This window comes from Emydura macquarii, unplaced genomic scaffold (assembly GCF_026122565.2).
Source record: "Emydura macquarii macquarii isolate MOO-44397 ecotype Brisbane River unplaced genomic scaffold, CSIRO-AGI_Emac_v2 contig_374, whole genome shotgun sequence".
NCBI classification, from domain to species: Eukaryota; Metazoa; Chordata; order Testudines; family Chelidae; genus Emydura; species Emydura macquarii.
Window position 1 is genome coordinate 8,580,893 of NW_027130511.1, and position 19,880 is coordinate 8,600,772.

At 39.5% G+C, this 19,880-nt stretch overlaps 1 protein-coding gene across 7 annotated transcripts in view; it reads right to left on the reverse strand.

Moving 5' to 3' along the window:
- MIA2 (MIA SH3 domain ER export factor 2) overlaps window positions 1-19,549 on the reverse strand; it is a 60,674-nt gene extending 41,125 nt beyond the window's left edge. For 3 of the 7 annotated variants that reach the window (XM_067533708.1, XM_067533699.1, XM_067533717.1), the window contains exons 1-6: window positions 19,309-19,549; window positions 17,593-17,726; window positions 15,410-15,496; window positions 8,931-14,580; window positions 7,002-7,229; window positions 6,789-6,889 (exon numbers count right to left, since the gene is read on the reverse strand). In XM_067533708.1, coding sequence (XP_067389809.1) covers window positions 6,789-6,889; window positions 7,002-7,229; window positions 8,931-14,580; window positions 15,410-15,496; window positions 17,593-17,726; window positions 19,309-19,423 — 6,315 coding nt within the window. In that variant the 5' untranslated portion in view covers window positions 19,424-19,549. Of the gene's footprint in view, window positions 1-339; window positions 1,204-2,430; window positions 3,035-6,788; window positions 6,890-7,001; window positions 7,230-8,930; window positions 14,581-15,409; window positions 15,497-17,592; window positions 17,727-19,308 lie in introns of those variants that run through there. The other 4 variants (XM_067533725.1, XM_067533732.1, XM_067533747.1 and 1 more) reach the window with 4 other exon arrangements.
- Window positions 19,550-19,880: the final 331 nt, after the last annotated feature.

Here is a 19,880-nt window from a genome sequence, read left to right on the forward strand (position 1 = left end):
TGATGGCGGTGAAGCAGCCAGGCTTTCGTGTTACGGCAATCCTCTACCCGCCGCGGCCTCCAGCTACAGCACCTCTCTCCCGCGGGGTGCTTACGCGGCCCCGCTCTACAGCGTCGGAGAACAGAAACCTCAACGCCCACTTGCCCGGGCGGTTTTTAATGCAATCGCTGGGCTAGTTTCACAATTAAGAACCAGGCCGCGAAGCAGCAGCTTCCCTTCCCCGGGGCCTCAGCCCTACATGACGGGCGGCCCCGGCTTTCGCCCACCCCCAGGTGACCGGACACCACCCCAGCCCCCCGGGCCGGGGAGCTCGCTGCCGCCGGGCCGGGCCGCACTCACGCTCCGCGCTCGCTCCAGGGCCAGCCCGCAGTAGCGCTGCGCCGTCTCCCGGAAGCCCAGCCACAGGTCCGCGCCTGCAGCGGCCGGAGCGTCCTGCCGGCTCCCTCCGGCGCCGGCCATCTTACTGCGGCAGCAGGAGGCAGCGGCGAGGGGGCAACAGGCGCTCAGGGGCCATCGCCGGCTCGGCAGCAGCCCCAGGAACGCCCACGGCCCACGCAGCTTCCTGCCGGCCGGCAGTAGCCTGACAACAACCAAGCGGGCGGCACCACCGCCCGGGAGAGACTACGGCTGCCTGGGGCGGGGGGGCCGACCGTACCAACTGCCACCGGGGGGGGGTGACTGCCCCAGAAACATGGGTCGAGCCAGCAGGCACCATTCAGGGGGGCCCGTGGGGATGCACGGCCGCTAGACCAGAAGGCGGAGGAAAGAAGGGGACGTCACCACTGCCCCAAGCCAGGGAGGGGGCGCTGAGCCCCGCGTGCGAGATCCTGCTTTCTCCTCACTAGCCTACCCAGCTGGCCGCTCCCGCAATTGTGCGCGGTCCGCACCTGCAGCCAGAGCGCAGCAGCTGAGCAGACGCGGGGCGGGGGGCGCAGGGGCCGCCCCAGCAGCACGACGTGAGGTGACTTGTTGGAGGCGCCGCACATTGGGACCTGCTCCTGGCCTGCTGCACACTCCGGGGCCACCCCCTTCTCAACGTCAGGCGAGGCAGGGAGGGTGGCTCTTTGCCCTCCATTTTAGGAACACTGGGGCAGGCAGGCTCCTGAAGAGGAGATGGCAACGTGCGCCCCGCCTTGGGCAAGACATTGGCAGCCCTGGAGTAGCACAAGCCATGTTAGCAGGATTGTGCTGGACAGGTCCAGGGAAACACACGCTCCAAGTCATGGGGCCCATGGAGATTATGCCTTGTGACTCACTGAGTAAATCGTTCACAAGATGCCCATGTCAGCTACATGGAGTTTATTCTATAAAAAATCCCTTCTAGGATCTAAGGGGGTTAGCTTTATACATTTATCAGGCTTTTGGGGTCACGCTGGGTGCTTTTTTCTCCCCACAAATCTCCGGTAACACCACATCTGTCCAATTTAGGAAGGCTATATGCAGTTCTCTTTAGAATCCATTAGAATAATAGTTAGCCTCTTCAAGTAAACCATTTGAGAGCACTGAAAGGCACTCCATCCTGCACAGTGCTCCTCCCCCGAGAAGGTAGGAACGTGAGCTCAAGTCCTCTGTTTAGAAGCACAGTATACCATTAACTAGACTGCTAGCCTAACCTAAAATTTTGTTGCTTAATCATTTCACACACAAATATATTCCCTCAGACAAGCAAAACAAGACCTAGGATCTGCTTTATCCAACTTCTTGTTACCCATCTTGCCTGCTGAACTTCAGGAAATGAACCCTAGTGTCAGACAGTGCGAGTTTTGGGAGAATATTCTCTCCCAATGCCTACTGCAACTTTATATACAGGAAGCAAAAAAGAAAGGGAAAAAATCTGGGTGAAACAACAACAATTAAACTAAGCAAATAGGGTGTGAGGATTAAGAAAAAAGTAAAGGAGAAATGGAGGAAGCAAACTTGAGCATCTTGTTCTGAAAATATTTCCTTTCCTTTCCACCTGCACATCCTCAAACACTTATCATACCCTAATGGAGCCAAGCACTATCAAATGCTAACTCAGGACAGTCAGAATTTCAAGTTAGTATGAAGAGCCCTTCATAAACAGATGTTTGAAATTCTACACTTAGCACCAGAAATTGTTTCAATGCAGGAAACTGCCATTTCAGGTGGAAATGTTTGAATACAGTTGGCTTGGTATTTATAACTCACAATGTAAACAAAATCCTTTCCTTACAAACTAATATAGCCCACTCATCTTTCAAACATTTAAAGAGATACAATTCAGAATCACAACAAGATAGAACGTAATTACAGAAACAAAGGAGAGATCATCACACAACAGTACAGGTTTAGAAGTATTTCCATGGCAATCTCACAATCATTCCATTCTGACATGTACCTTGTAATACTCAGTGGATATAGAACCAGCCTCTTCTTAGCTAGACTTTAACTATTTGTACAGAAACTTACCCCTTCCTTTGTTTTAGATGTTTCCATTTGTGAATCAAATATTGTAATACATATACAAATACATAATAAAAATCTCTATAAAAACAATGAGCATAAACATAGCCTAGTTTCTTAAGGAAAGTTCCTGACCCAGTCAGAGAGACATCCTGCACTGGTATGTTTCCAAAGGGACAGAGATCCTGTTTTGACATTTCTGCATTTGGGAGTGGGGGGGGCCAAAGGTGGATTAATGACTAGCAACAAAGTTTTTCATTTCATGGCACATCATGTCTCCTTTCCTTTGTAAATATAAATTAATTGACATCATGTGTTTTTAGAATTCTAATGCTAAGAAATGTTATATTAGGAAGTCTAATATATACATTACTTATTTTTTATAAAAGGTAAAGAATACCCTTTATGCTCCACATCTCAGTTAAAAACTGACCATATTGTGGGACTGTAATACCACGTGTTTGTATTACACACTGAAACACAGAGGCTGCAGAAAACATTGATAAGCCATATCCTAGCTACGTGGCATTGTAATTTTTTTTAAATTTCATTATTGCTGTAACTTGATTTTTATAGTCCATTGGAATTATTTTCCATTATAATTATGTTTGTAAATACCAATTTTTATAGGTTGACTTAGTCGTTCTTTGTATGCAGCAACATATGCAATTTGCATCTTTTACTGTGAAAATCTAAGAGAAGGAAAATGCAATACAAGGTAGCTGTTGATACTTAATGATATATGAGGGAATTTGAAAATAGCCATTTTATTTGTACTAAACAATACAAATTTGAATTTTAACGTAGCCTGTAAAGTGTGAATATTCTATTTTCACACTGGTTGGATTGGAGGGGGGGGCATTTATCATATTGGTTAACATTAATATGTCAAAATCATAATGATTCATGTAAGATATGCCACATCAGGCACCGTTAGAAAGAATATATTGTGCTGAGTAAGATACTAATACTTATGTTCATGTATTATATGTAAAATGAAAGTTATGGATGTATTTGATATTTCTATATGTCAATTTGGGCTGGCTGGGACACACCCCAGACAGAGAGGCGGCAAGACAATAGCCTGTTTAATGGCCCATTAAGACACTCACAGATGCGAGGAGCCCAGGAAGAAACTAAAGGCACACCTGAAGAGTTGGACCCCAGGCATACCTGAAGATTGGCCCATGTGCCTCTGGACTCCATTTTAGTTCTTGTGACTTTCCACAGGCCGTATGGCCCGGGACAGAGGGTATATAAGATCAAACCACAGAAACCATTTTGTCTTTGTTCCTGTCCAGCTGCAGACACACACCTACCTCTGGATCTATTCATTTGGCAACTGAAACGAAGGACTTAGACCCATCCAGGTACTGGATGTGTACCAGAGGGAGCTATATAAGCCTGCAATTCCACATTTCTTCTAGAAACCTGATATATATGGACTTTTAATCATCTGTATGTATTTGATTTGCTCTAATCCTTTAATATTTCTCTCCTGATTTATTTATTTCTTATTACAATAAACTTTTAGTTTTAGTTACTAAAGGATTGGCTGGCAGTGTGGTATTTTAGGTAAGATCTAAGCTTATATTGAACTGGTACTGTGGCTGACCCCTTGGGGTCAGAGGGAAACTTTTTAGTAAAGAGCATAGAGTTTAAATAACTGGTCTCTTTACTGGATCTAGTACTGATTTGGGAGCCTGGAGCTGAAATGCAGTAAAGGGGGCTGTGTGTATTTGTGTACTGGTTTCTGTGGGGATTCAGAAGTGCAGCCTGTGGCTAGTTGGGAAGTCTGGCTTCTGTGCCACCCACCAGTGCAGGGAGAATCTGCTCTCCGTTTGCAGCCTGCCTTGACCTTGGCATTATCAGTTGGCTACCCTGGGCATGGACGGGTCACATCTATGTATCCCAATTATCCATTAAAGTCTTCATTTCTGAAGAAAACATATTATTCATACTTCCCTCTCACAATTCATGTATTTGCCAGAACACACTGGAATAAATTATAATAATGTAAAAATACTAGTGCATCTCAAACTTTAAGACTTTGACTACCACATCTGAACCTCAAAAGTACTTGGCATATGAGCTCTTCAGATATTCTTGTATTTGTGCCTCAATGTCCCTCTACCTTCCTCAATATCCTTCTGTCACCAAGGTTTCTTAGAAATTTACATCCATTATATCCCCCTTACTCTGTGCCCCAATCCTATTTACCATCTCAGTCCCTTTAATATTCCCCCTTTACCTGTCAAAATTTCCATATCCTCTGTCTTTCTTCTGCCTCTCCGAGATTCCCTTTCCATCCTTTAGTTATCTGTCTTCACCTCCTTTGCTTTGTTTCTCCCAGACTTCCCTCTCCAAGTGCCCCTAGTCTCTTTCTACTCCTCCCCAATTCCCATTCTGAAGCCTCTCCCACCCAGTTTCTGCCTCGTCTTCCCTGCTACCTTTAGAATCTGGCACTACAACTCACTTCACTGCCTTCAGCCTTTTCTTCACTGACCATCCCCAGCCTTCCCTTACTCTCAGACCTTCCTTCCCCCAAGTCTCCCCTCTACTCTGCCTCCCCTTCCCAATCTTCTCTTCTGTCTTTCCAGCTCTACCACAGCAAGTTGCTCCTATACTTTTGTCTTTCCCTTCCCCCAATCCTCTTTGCTTCTCCCATGTTTCATCTCCCCAAGGGCCCTCACAGTACCTATCCTCACACCTAAAGGCACACCCTGAACTGGTACCTCACATCTCCCCTCCCCAACATTCCTCTATGTATTAGTGCCGTCCCGTCACTCCACAAGATTCCTCTGTCACCAGTGCCTCCTTCATCAGCTCCCCAAATTATACCTTGGACCAGCCCCCCAATCAAATTCTCTCATGTATCTGCATCCCCCCAGATCACCCCATCCCCACAGTTGCCCCATTCTCTCTCTCCAAGGACCCTCCTGTCCCCACTCCCCAGTCCCCCTGAACCTGTCCGCTAGTTCCTCATTCGCTCCCTTTCCAAAAATCAGACCCAACATCTCCATGTCTCTTTCTGTATCTGCTGACCCTGACCCCCATGGTACCCCTCTCCCAGCTGCTCTCTGTCCCTCCCTTTTCCCCAGCTCTCCAAAGCCCCACCTTTCCAAAGCCTCCCTCCAAGATGTCTCCCCCGTTCAAGGCTTCCATGTTCCCCCTTCAATGTCTCCTTTGTGTCCCCCAACCTCCCCTTGCCCCCTTTCCCCAGAGAAGCAGCAACAGGAGCTGCTGGAGCTGGTGGTGGATGGGCAGGAGGCCAGCACTTGGGTCAGGGGAGCCTCCCTGCCTGCCCCCTTATGCCAAACTGACACGAGGTGAAGTAGGCGACAACAGCAGGCGGGGAGGGAGGCTGAGCTAGCTCTCAAGAGGAGACCCAGCTGCATGAGGCCACAGCGGCCCCGGTGTCAGGAGGCTGCACTGCAGCTGCCTTTTTCCAAACTTGTCTTTTCTGGTTGACTGGGCACGTTTTGCTGAGGGGGTTATAAAGATTATTTTTTAAGAAGTCAACTTGCACAGCATCTAACTGTGGCCTCTGTACCTCCAGTGGTACTTCTGCCACAGTTGGAGAACAGTTGATTTAACCTATATATTAAAAGAAGAAAACAAAATCTATGGTAAAACAACTTGCTGATGGAGATTTTACATTTGTAGATTTTGCAGCAAATACAAAATTATAGTTCCCACACTCGCTGTGCCTCGCATTTTATATTATTTTGTATATTGTGCTAAGTGTAATACATTGTTTATGTTCACAAAAGGGCCATGTTACGTTGCTGTGGAACCTAAAGGTTTGAATTTTTAATACTGATATTGTATATGTAAAATCACTACTAAAATATTGCAGTACCTTTTTTTTTTTTTTTTAAATTCAAGGCCCAACCCAGCTTTCATTTAAAGCAAAGGGAATTCTACCAGTGACTTCAATGGGAGCAGGAGCAGGCTGTGGGTTTCCTTTAAAAAATAGATAAAAGATGCTGGTGTGTTTGACAAATGTGTTTTCTTGGCTGTTCTATAAACACACATTTGAATGTACAGTCACTAAATGCACCAGGGAGGATTCTGCAGAGGCAATGGGAGTAGCAAGGGGCAGAAGAAAACAGCAGCTAACGTGGCACTTTTCTGTTCCCTCCCTATACCAGTTGGGCATCAGATCTCCCCATGGCCAAGTTTCAAAATTCTGGTCTCCTTAAATGTTTCCTCAACATGAAAAAAGAGGCCACACAGAAGATGCCTGCCCCAGTTTTGCTATCAGTTCCAGCTCCAGATCTACAAAGTGTAACCAACACATAGCAGAATTGGGCTCAATTGCTCTCTGGTGTTAATAAAACATTAAAGAAACAAAATCTTACCTTTATGCTAACAGCTGCCATTGCTGAAAATACAGATTTTACAAAGTCACCAATGTCAAGACCATTCAAATGCAGGAGAATTTGATATATCCAGTCTTCTTCTGTTTCATTTATAAGGAAAGAAAATGTTTTGCATTATTAATCTATCTTGTTAATAGCTCCATTTTTTTTAAGATTGCAATCTTTTTTCAGATCAAACAACTTCATACTTACCATTATTGGGAATGTATTTTTGAATCAGGAAAAAGATCTGTGATAAAGGTTTTTTGACATCTAATTGAACATTTTTCACTGAATTGTACATTTTCTCCTGAGCATTCACTGGAGCAATTGTTATTGCTTTTGAATGTTGGCCTCTATTGCGTTCATTATACAAAGCTGTATGCATGTGATGTTCTTCTTTTGGAGCTTTGCCTGATAATTTTCTCTCATCAGATATATCTGCAAACAATTGTGAAGTGGAATCATATTTATTTTCAGTCTTCTCATCAATAATATTTTCTGCATGTGAAATTTTATAAGATTATATCCCATTATGTTACTATTTTGGTTTCTGATTTCCTCCTCATTTTTAAAGTCAGACTCTAAACTTTTGTCACTTGCAACTGCCAAAAAAAAAAAAGGGAGGGGAGGGGGGTGTGCGGGGACGACAAAAACAAACAAAAACCAAAAAACCTAAATAAATGTAATGGCTTTCAAAGCTTTACTTAAACACCTTGCTGTATTTGGTGGGAAGAGCATATTGAACATATGGACAACTGATTCAAAGTGTTACTCTTCTGATGTCACTATGTATATAAAATTACTAGAGTTATCTGTGCCATCCTAAATTTTGATTTCTTCAGTTAGCTCAGTGAGTTAGACTACAATTCCTCAAACTAACAAAAAAAGACTTCAGAAAACAAAATGTTCCTTGCCACAAAGAGGAAATAAGCATTAATTAATTTTTCATGGCAATTTTTGAAGTACAGCTGCCATATAAAGATACAATACAGTCACAATTAGTATATTTAGTGAGCCAAAAATAATTAGCTATGTGTCAGAGACAACGGGTTACTGTTAATTAAAATTAAGTCTGTTTGTAAAAAAATTTTATTTATTAGAAAATACCTACCTGGGCCATATTTTGAAAGCCTCAATTTGGCTACTGAAACTGCACCTGCATATTTCCCTGTTATGCCTAGATTTCTGTGCAACCCAAAACTTCAGATTTTTATGTATATATGTAGTTATATATCTCTAACTACCCAGTTTGTATGCACCCTTGACTGAGAAATATTGTAGGTGTTAAACCGTGGGCATAATTTTAGACGCTTTAGAATATTTACTCCATTTGGTCAAATTCATTCCGGGTATAATTTTACTGGCTTCAGTAGATTTATACCAGGGATAATTTTTTCCCATTAGAAAAACGACATTTACCAACTACATTCCTATTTTAATTGCAATGTGAGAATGATAATTTAAATGATGGTGACACTAATCACACAAATATGATATACTTTGATACATTTATGAGGCCATCAACAGATACTGGAATCAAAATGTGCAATGGCATCAAGAGTTTGATTACAATGGGATTGACTTTAAAAAAGAATCAAGTTACGGTATTCTTAAATCTGACTTTTAAAATTAATGGAATTACTACCAAAGTAAAATAACATGTTATGATGTGAAGTATAACAACAGATAGCCTGTTCCAATGCCCACTGAAGTAAATGGAAAGACTCTCATTAACTTCAATGAGCTTTGAATAAGGCCCAGAGAACCTAGGGAAGACGGACTATCTCTGGAATAACGGTGAACTCTGTATCTCTTAACAACTTAAAGTGGCTTTCTACAGGCTTTACCATTGATTTTTACAAGTACTTTACTCATGTCCATATATTTTATATTACAGAATGGTGTTCATAACCTATAAGTAGTGTGACATAAGGGAGTCATATATTCCTCAAAGAAAGTGTTAAATAGCTGCACTATAATCACCTATTAACAGCTAGTAGCTAAATTCACTAGTCCTGATTTTAAACCACTAAAAGTGAAGTGTCTTACACTGTAGGAATCTGTCCTACATTTTCCTCACACAAAGCAAGTACTGTTCTTGTTTTATCACCTTTAATTAGTAAAGCAGTAGTCCAGTACCTGATTCTGCATTTTGGGCTTCACACTTCATTCTGATAGCTGACAGAAGATCTTGAAGCTCTCGAAGAAAATTCATTTTCTCCTTCATACATTTGTCATAGCCAATGTCCAGATTATGTTCCTCTTCCACAGAGGAAATCACTTGTTTCTTCTGCATGAAACTGTCTTCACATGTAAAAGTAGTGATATCATGCTGGACTTTTTTAAACTGTTTCTCTAGGAGCAAGAGTTTGTTTCTTTCACACAGACTCTTTAAAGGTTCCGTCACTTCCTGAGACAATTTTGAATGAAGTTGTTGGTATGCAATGAATGGATTGGATATATCTGTGTCCCAATCAATTAATCTTTTGCCTTCTTTCCTTGTTTGCTGGGACACACACCCTGTCTCCCAGATTATGGGTTTATCAATTTCCTTGTTTGTTCCTGTTTCTGATAAAATATTTTTTTTCTCAATGCTAAGTTGTCTTTTCTCAAATTTATCTTTTAGCATCTTAAAATGATCTATGTTTAAATTATTTGTAGCTTCTGCAGTCTGAACTATGTCATTTTCTTGTTCAGATTCATTTTCCTTTAACTCAGCCTCTGTCCTTTGCATATTATTAAATTCTACCTTAATCTGGTTTATCCTAATATTTTCCCTATTTTCATTTGGGTCTTGGATAGGATTTTTGTGTTCAGAATTTCTTCTAAAATCTTCATTATTATTTTTACTAAACAAACTTCCAAGAAACAGTGAAGTTTTCATAAAAATTCTATCCACCACCCCCTTTGTCACGACATCATTTTTATCATTTATATTTTGGAAGTCTGCTTTTCTCTTGTCTTTAGTATCTTTTTTGCTTTTTTCCTTACTTTCTCTTGCTTTTTCAGACGTAGTTAATTTTTCTATATGATTTATGTTTTCAGTTGGAAGAGCATCTTCCCTGCCAATGTGTCTTTTATCATTCAGATCCATATGTTTCACAGCATTTATATGCAGTGTATCCAAGCCCTGCTCACTTGGCGAAGGTACATGTTCTGTTTGCTTGTGTGATGAATCATGATAATGGAGTATATGTGACAAAGGCTTGTTAGGATTAGAGTCACCATGGTTTTTAAGAGGTTCCTGACTTTGCAATTCGGTAGACTCAAAAGATTCTAAGTGCAATGCTAGGTTTCTTTTTTCAGAATTTTCAACTACACTAGATTGTTCCTGGAATAAATGTTTGTGTTCAGTAAGCAGGATATCATTGGATTCTGCAGTTGTTTCTCTTGTTACTAAACTTTCTTCAGACATTTTCTGAGATTCTGATACATCCAGTAAGGTTGGTGTTACATTGTCATTTGAATGAGGATATGATGATATTTTCTGGTATCCAGATTCATTTTCTCTATGTATGCTTTCCATATTTTCATGATGACTTGAACTGCTGGACTCAGGTACTTCTAAATCTGATGATACAGAAGACTCTTTTCTTTTATTATGTAGCATCTGATTTTTGTATTTCTTTCCAGGATCTGAATTAGTATTATCCCCAATCCCACATTCTGATATCAGAGGCTCATGTTGGAAAGATGAATCGTCCAGTGTTATTTCTGTTAGTTCTTTCTTATGATGTGGTATATTCAGGGAAATTTGTTGAGATTGCAGCTCCTCTTCAGCAAAAGTATCAGCACTAGCATCAGGAGCTATAATTTGTTCTTGTAGAACATGTTTACCAAGAACATTTACTATTAATGAATCTTCACTAATTCTAATATTATCAGAACACTGTTCAGATGGATTTGAAATATGTTCTCTTTTATTGTATGCTTCATCTCTTTGCTCCTGTGGAAATGGCACAGAAGATTGTGGAAGTTCATTGCCTTTGTTTTGCAAACCATACAGTAGATAATTTAATGTGTGACTATCTTGCTCAGGAATTATTTTCTCACTTTTTATTATGTCCTCAGGTGCATCTATTGAAGAACTTGCTTGGTTATTTGCTCTCTTTTCATTTTGGGATTTATTTGGCTCATAATTTGTTATCATTTGCTCACTGTGTTCTAGGTTATCTTCACCACACTTTGAAACATGTTGTGAAAAATTCTCTGGCTGTTCTACTCTGTCTTGGGGAAACTGACTCATATCTTCTCTATTCACTACAATTTTGTCTAACATATCATCAACATTTGATTTGGAAAAATTATCTTTTATGGAATCTTCTGAGACATCATTCAAACCTTTGTCAGAAGAATTTTCAGTATATTCCACATCAATGAGTTCTCTTTCTTCTTCAGAATCTACAGAAACATCATGTCCCTGTACTTCATTATTTAAATGGTGTGTTGATAGTGATTCATCAAATTCCAGAGAAGATAATTGATCTGAAACTTGAACTTTCTTTGTGCCAGCACTGTGATCAATGCCAAGTTCATGACCATTACCCTCTGAAAATTTTTCAGCTAAATAATCCCAGCTTTCTACCTTTTTACTAATATTTTGTTGACTAGAATAAGAATCTTCACAGAAGTATCCATGTTGTTCTGGTGAATCTTTTATATTTAATTTTGATTCTGAAGATACCTGCTGTTCATCTTCTAAAATAGAAACTTCACTTTTTTCTTTTATATTAGAAAATTCCTCTCTTTCATTACTTTTAGAATTGTGTTCCTTGCATTTTGGATAGCTAAATAAAGATTCTACTTTGTGTTCTAACTGGGATTCTGTAAATGAAAGAAGTGAGCTATCTTTTACTAATCTAGTATCTTTCATTGTGTTTTCACTATCTTGTTCAATATTTTGCACTGTCAATCGAGAAAATAGAGCACTTTCTTTGGAAATGTCTACATCACTCTTCTCTACTACTTGGTCATTAATCTTCTGATTTGTTTGAACTTTCAGTTCAATTTCTTCGTCCCCTAGTAATATTTCATCGTCATTTTTAGACTGGCCATTTTCATCATCGAAGCTCAGATTCTCTGGTAGCCTTTGCAAAGAATGCTCATCTTTGGTTGTGAAACTCTGGAAGCTCATTATGTTCTTATAATGACTAAAAGAGAAGAGAGACTGTGGTTCTTCAAACTGGCTTTGCTTTTCTTTCTCTGAATTTTTGGTATCAATTGTGTCTGAATCCTGAGATAAGCCGGAAGAAGATAAAAGCTGAGGTACAACTGATTCCTGTGTATCTTGAGAAACTATAGATTCCTGCTCCTTTTGATCATTCAATATGTCCATATTAAAATTTGTCTTGCCAGAGATATTTTCATACCAACCTGCCTGATAATTTTTGCTCTTTGATTTTACTTCAGTGTTTTCTACGACTTGGCTTTCTGTAGCTGAATTTTGTTCTGTACTATAAAGCTCAGTTAGTTTAGTTTTGTCTGATATTTCCTGAGTAAGAGATGATTCAGCTTCATTTGGGATCTTCTTGAAGTTCAGAAGGCTATCTAAATTTGCTGGCAACTCCCCAGAACTTTGTGTGTCATATTCTGAATCTACTGATTCTTGTTCATGTATTTGCAGATTATTTTGTCCTTCATCTTGCATCGTTTCAGCTATTTCTTGTTTTGATTTCCTCTCTATGTAAGTTTCAGGTTCCTGTAAGTTTAAAGTATGCATTTCTTCATTCTTATCTGTTCTGTCCTCTTTCTGTTCAATTGGTTCCTCTTTTGATAGCATATGCTGTTCACTAGAATAAAAATCTTCACTTATATATTCATGTTGTAGTGGTGAATCTATTGTATTTTCTAACTTTAAATCTAAAGATGCATGTTGCTGGTCTTTAGAGATAGGGACATCACTGTTATCTTTTATATTAGAAAATTCCTGTCTTTCACTACCATCAGAAATGTGTTCCTCGGAGTTTGAATATCTAGATATTTGTGAATGTTGACCTTGGGAGATTTTAGGTTCTAATTGGGATTCTGTGGATAAAAGGGGTGAAGTATTATTCTCTTTTACTAATTTGGCATCTTGAATAGATTTTTCACTATTTTGTTCATTACTTTGCACTGCTAATGGGGACAAGAGAATACTTTCTTGAGACATTGCTACATTTCTCTTATCTCGCACATTCTCACTAACCCTCTGATTTGCTTGTAATTTCTCTGCAGTTTCTTTACTTCCTTGTAATATTTCATCATTATTTTCAGATTGGGAAATTTCTTTACTAAAGTCCAAATCCTCTTGTGCACTTTGCACAGATTCCTTTACTTTAGTTGTTAAACTATGAAAGCTCAATATGTTTGTAAAATGACTAAATGAGAAGAGAGATTGAGATTTTTCAAACCTGTCATGCTTTTCTTCTGAATTTTTAGCAACAGTGGGGTCTAAGCTCTGTGGTGAGTTGGGAAAAGAGTAAAGCTGGGATGTAAATGATTCCTGTGTTCCATGAGCAACCGCAGATTCATGCCTCTGTTGATTATCTGATGTGTCCCTATTAAAACTAATTAAGTTACTATACATATTTTCATACCAACCTGACTGGCCATTTATGCTTTTTGACTCCTGAGTTATCTCTTTAACTTCAGTGTTTTCCACAACTTGACTTTCTGATACTGGGTCTTGTTCTGAACTGTAAGGTTCAATTAGTTTGTCAGCTACTTCTATAGTAAAAGATGACTCTACTGCATTTTTGGTGCTCTTGAAGTTGAGAGGATTATCTTCATTTACTGGTAGCACCCCAGAACTTGGTGTTTTATTGTCTGAATCCAATATTTCTTGCACATTATTTTTCTTGTCATTTTGTTCTTCACCTATCATTGCTTTGGGTATTTCCTTTTTCAGTTCTATATCCATCTGAGATTCAGTTTCTTGTGGGCTCGAAGTCTGAATTTCTTCATTCTTATTTGTGGCAACCTCCATTTCTCTGTTTTGCTCCTCTTTTGTTATAGCGTTCTCTTTATTAGAATGCCCAAATGTGAAAACATCACTTAAACCCAAATTAAACCAGCTTGACTTGGATACCTCACTGTCACTCTTTTGCTGTTCTTCTGTTGATATGTCTGCAGCTGTAGTTCTATGTTCAAAATCAGAATGTGCAGCATTACTAGAACTGTCATAGATTTGTGGACTATTTTCTTTGGACAGCAAATCAAGGCCTGAATTCTCTCTACCAAAATGTAGTAAATCTGTCAGTCTACTCTGAAACCAGCCAGAAGGCTCTGGTTTATCCTCATCATTTAGTTCTTTCATATCACTTTCATCACTTATTGCTATTTTTCTGCTTCTGAATGTATTTTCTTCTACAGACTCGGTAACTGTTTCAAAGGCCACCTCATCTTGTTTACTTCCTAGGTCAAGCCATCCTACAATACCAGAAATAGTCCATGTAGATTGTATTGGAGCTGGTTTCAATGGGTGACTGCTTTCGGCTTCTTGCAGGACAGCATCATCTTTTCCATTCTTGTTGTTTCTGAACAATTTATTGCTCTGAGTCTCCTCCCGAGTGTGAGGGTCTTTGAATGTTCTGTCTAATTCATCATTTTCAGGAACTGACTCAACTCCATGTTCCTTCTGGAAGGAAATACTTGTCTGTTTTTGGAGCTCACCTTCGGGCATCTTTGATTCTGGTTCTTTTTGCTCTGTGTAAGGTAACGGATATTCACTTTCTTCATCATGATCATGCAACACACTATCTTTGTTTTCCAAAAGGTATTCACCTCCATCAAGGCAAAGGAAATCAGTTTCCTAAAAGAATAATATTACCTTTTTATTATGTACATGAATGTTTTAAAGCAGAGTCTCTCAACCTTTTCAGACTACTGTACACCTTTCAGGAGTCTGATTTGCCTTGTGTACCCCCAAGTTTCACCTCACTTAAAAACTACTTGCTTACAAAATCAGACATAAAAATATAAAAGTGTCACAGCACACTATTACTGAAAAATTGCTAACTTTCTAATTTTTACCATATAATTATCAAATAAATCACATCTAATTATAAAATAAATCAATTGGAATATAAATATTGTACTTACACTTCAGTGTATAGTAAATAGAGAAGTATAAACAAGTCATTGTCTGTATGAAATTTTAGTTTGTAGTGAATTTTCTAGTACTTTTATGTCACCTGTTGTAAAACTAGGCAAATATCTAGATGAGTCGATGTACCCCCTGGAAGTCCTCTGTGTACCCCCAGGGGTATGCGCACCCCTGGTTGAGAACCACTGTTTTAAAGTATTTTGTAATAAAATAATATACCCATTTTATCTACTTTTTTGCTTCTGTGCCATAGTATGTGTGTATAGCCTTTTATGAGGAAATGTAGGTAATCCAGCTATTCCTCATGGCTCTATTTGGTTTACGTGGTATAATGTGTGGATCTAAACTTCTTCTTAAAAGAGAGCTGTATCTGAGCACTATACACAGACAAATGGTAGAATAGCAAGAAAAGCACATACTGAACAACCCCAAAGAAGACTTGCAATGACACCTGAGTTTCTACCCATGTATCATCTGGAGATCAGAATTTCAGCTGCTCATCAGTACACAGGGAAGACCAGTGATATTAGTTTACCTTAGTTTGCACTTCTACTTCTTGTGTAATAAAAACGTCTTCACTTTGAACTGCATCCTTTGGGAAATATCCAAAATCCTTCCCTTTCTATAAAAATAAAAAAATAAGGACAGTATTTAGCATTTTGTTATATATACAGATGACGTGTGTATCTTTTCATGTTAAGAACTTATGATCTAACAAATACTTAGATTAGAGGAGCCTTCTGAAGTTGATGTTCATACCCATTTTGGTCTATAGAACCTCTTCTCCTTCACAAATAAGTTTTCTCTTCATCACTTCTTAAAGCATATAACATTAATAAACCTCATATTATGTTTTACACCAGAAGTGATGCATGGGGCAGCGTCACATGCCTCCCAAAATTTTGGCAAGCACTGAGCTGCCTTTGCAGGGCTTGCTCTGTTTGGCTTGCTGGTGGCGGGGGGAGAGGGGAGAAGTGCAGCTCTGTCCTTCTCACGCTGAGCCCCCCCACCCCGCAGCACATTTCTGGCTCACTTGGCCCCTCTCCCTGGCACCTGGGCCTGGGCAAGGAGCAGAGGGGATGGGACAAAGCCACTTCTCCTGCCAGGTAATGGTGGCTGCTCTGGGTCACTGCCTCTGTGCAGTGCTGCAACTGCCTGCAAGAGCCTGGCTGGGGAGGTGGTGGTGGTCTGTGTGGCAGGTAACCCTGGTGGTGAGGGGAGAGCAGGAGGCCCTGGGCCGGGCACAGTGTGGGGAATTGATGGGAAAGGTGCCAGGAACAGGTTCCCTGTGCCCGTGCTCCTCCCCCACTGAGGTGTCTGTGAGGACGCAGGAGCTCTAGGGAGAAACTCTGTTGCTGTGAGTTGTCCCCACCCCCTGGGGCTGGCCCGGAAGCACGCGCTCCCCGCTCCTGCAGCCCCTGCCCCACAGAAGCTGGCAGGATTGGTTGCCTTAGCCCAGGAAGGTGGGGCTGGAAGGTTCCTGAACCCGGAGACGACGCATGGAGCAGTCACATGCCCCTCCCTCAACCATTAAATTGTGTCCCCCCATCAACAGTTACGTGTCACCTCTGTTTTACACATTATTATTGTGAACATGTGTTTGTGCAGTATCAAAACAGTAGCCTTGACACAGCTTCAATTCATGTGTTACAATATGCACTAATGATTTGATCCCACTCCCACTGAAATCAGTACCAAATCTCCCACTGACTTAAGTAAGACCAAACTCATGCCCCAATAACAAATGAGAAACCATACTCCTCCACATATCTTATGTGCACAACGATAACGTACACACTGTGTTCCTACTACAAGCCCTAAATTACTTCTTTGTGAAGGATGTGATAGGGAACTTAATGAGAAATTGTTATGGTCCACGTCAACAGAATGTACAGGGTTATCTAGTAATCTGAGCTACCAAACTCTTAACTGAAGGAAAAACATTACATTTTTATATTATTGAAGACAACAGGCAATGAATGATTACCTGTGCTGCTTTGAAATCATTCTGCTCTACTAGGTAAATATATATCTTATGACATGTAGAAATTTTCAAAATGCTTCAAATTTTACTGATAGACCGCATTGGTTAACTTTATTTTTTGCAGATCTATCAGGTTCTTCTATTATAACCATCACCTGATATTCGAGCACCTACAAGGGTTCGAGCCCATGCAAACACACGTCCACTGCATCTTAAATCCAACGTCTTAGCCATTTGACCATTCTGTTGAAAGTGCTAGTTGTTCTTAAGAAAAATTCCCAACTACTTCTTTGGAAGTTTTAACAAAAATTGCAGGACCAGACTCCAAAGTTGGATTTTTGATGAGCTAACTTTAATAATTCCGTACCTAAATTCTAATTAGTCTGTGGGTACTTGATCCAATAGACCTGAACAGTTCTCAGTAAGCCATGTAGTTAAAAGATAGATGGTATGGTCAAGTGACTAGAGCATAATTACTGAAACTGAAGACAAGGATTGTAGTCTCAGCTCTATTACTCCTAAGGGACCTTGGGCATATCTGTGGTTAACTTTCCCTATCTGTAAAATGGAAATCATAATTACCTATCTCATAATGATGCTATGAGCTTTAATTGGCTAATGTTAATCAAATATTGTAAGATCCTCAGATGAAAGGTGTTAAAGATGTGCAAATATATTATCATTATTTTATTTGGCTTGCTCATACTGAAATTATTTCAGGCTGAAATACTTACACTCCCTGCCCACAAATCTTCCCTTTTTCTTGAAAGTTTGGAGTATACAATTATCTCTTCCCCCATTTTGAATTTCAGATATCGGCAGTCAGGCCCTATGTAGTCTTTAGTGCCCTGGACTCTGCTCATTGCGGCTGAATATATGTAAAAAAGGAACAAAAAGTAATAATACTTTTTAAAAATCATTCAACATACTGAAAAAGTAAATGTGATGTATATAAAGAAACAGTTCAAAAACATTTGTTTATATATTAATAAAATATGTTTTATGATAATATCACTGTTTAAATACACTAAACTAGAAACCTACTCAAAACTGGAATGCACATTGGAGGTCCTATCCTGCTCTCATTGAAGTCAATGGCATAAATCCTACTGACATCAGTGAGAACAGATCCAGTACCCAGATGTGCATACCATCTTTCAGTATTGGCGCACACAGTATTGGCACACACTAAACATCGAGCTGCAGGGTAAGCTGTTACACATGCCCATAAACAACCGGAAGGTTAAAAGACAACATTTTCCAAGTATTTTGATTGTTTTACTTTTAAATATTGCACATTTTCATTCACTTATTTTCCAGCTATTTTAGTCATTTTTAATGTAAATATTAAAAACAAAAAAGCCAGGTTTAAATAATATAAGCATGAAGGAATACACAAGTTGACAAAAGCAGGAAATTTCAACTCTAGGTTGTCTGGCTTTCATTTAAATTTCCTTTTCAATAATGTTTTAAATACTATACTCACTTTGAGTCCCAATCCCTCTCACAAGCTGCTCCACAGAAGCAGACACCTGAGCCTTCATGGAGCCCCTTGAAGTCAATGGGGCTCCACAAGGGTGCCAGGATCCACTTGCACAGAGCAGCTTGCTTTGAAAGTGCAAATATTTGTAGGTGCAAAATCAAAGGAGGCAGCTGAAAAATTGTCTCCAAGTCTATGTGACTAAAAGGGGTTTCACAGTGTAATCAGAGAGATGGCTTTTCTATAAAGTATCCATTTTGTATCTCTGCCATTTCTGATTCTGGGGCAAGCCTGGTTAACTCCTGGACAGCTATTTATGCAGACGATTCACCCAAAGTTATATAGGGCTTTTCTGTCCTATTCCTTAACTAGTTTCTGTCCTTAATTAACACCATAGCAGGAAAAATAAAGGGCAGATTAACAGTATCTTTCACAAGAAGGACTGCACAAACCACACCCTGAAGTTGGCTTATCATGGAAAAAATAGACAGAACATTTTGCTAAACCAGAATATGTGTTCTGTAAACACTTTTAACATTCATTTTACATTTACAGATATATCAGTTTAGAATTTTTTAAAAAGTATTTTAGTATACAGAGAAGAATCATTTAAAAAAATTAAATTAGGTGTTTCTTAACATTGACTATTTTGAGGAAATTCATGAAAAACTACAAGGTATTAGCTCCAAGTTTCTAACTTACTGGTAATACGAAGTATTTCTACTGAACTTTGCCCTTTTCCATATTTCCACAACACAATCCCACAGGCTGGTTTTCCAGGAATATTTCCCTTTATTGAAAGTATATAGGTGTATCCCTCATCAACCCAATACTCTGACAACAGCACATTAAAGCATTTATACTTCCCACATTTTCTTTCTAATTTTTATTGTGGGCTTCTACAGTGTGATTTGAAATGACAGTTTATGGATTTACCAGACACATTAAGAACAAAAACCTTTTAACTTACTTTCACATTCCTGATCGCCACACTTTTTCCACTCTGACAGGAGCTTTGTACTCTGCAGACTTGTTAAAAATGAAATTACTAACAGCAAAATTCTGTGATCCAAAAACTCCGCCATACTAGAAAAGCAAAAAGTAAATCTAGAATGTGCTAAAACTTTGCAAGTAGGACTGGTATTCAGTCAGCAGAAATAACCAACATTATCTTACTTAACCTAATCAAATGTTGAAAATAAACCGTTGGGATCCCATTTTCCTTCTGGCTGAAGAATCTGCTTAAGTCAGAAAAGCAAAAGATTTCCACAATTTGCACAGTCAGATACTCTGATTAAACACATAGGCTTAATAATTAACTAAGTTTTGATAGCTGAACTAGTATTTTGAATACCAAGCAATGAACTCTATTCAGACTGAATATTTTAGGCCTCCTAGAAGCTAATAAGCAAGTGGGTTATACTGTATTTGGCGAGTGGAGAATTGTGGGGCAAAAATTCAACATTTGTAGAAAACTTTAGTGAAAATTATGATTATTTTCCTGGTTGTTCAAGGAATTTTTTAAAATATGTCTTTTCAACA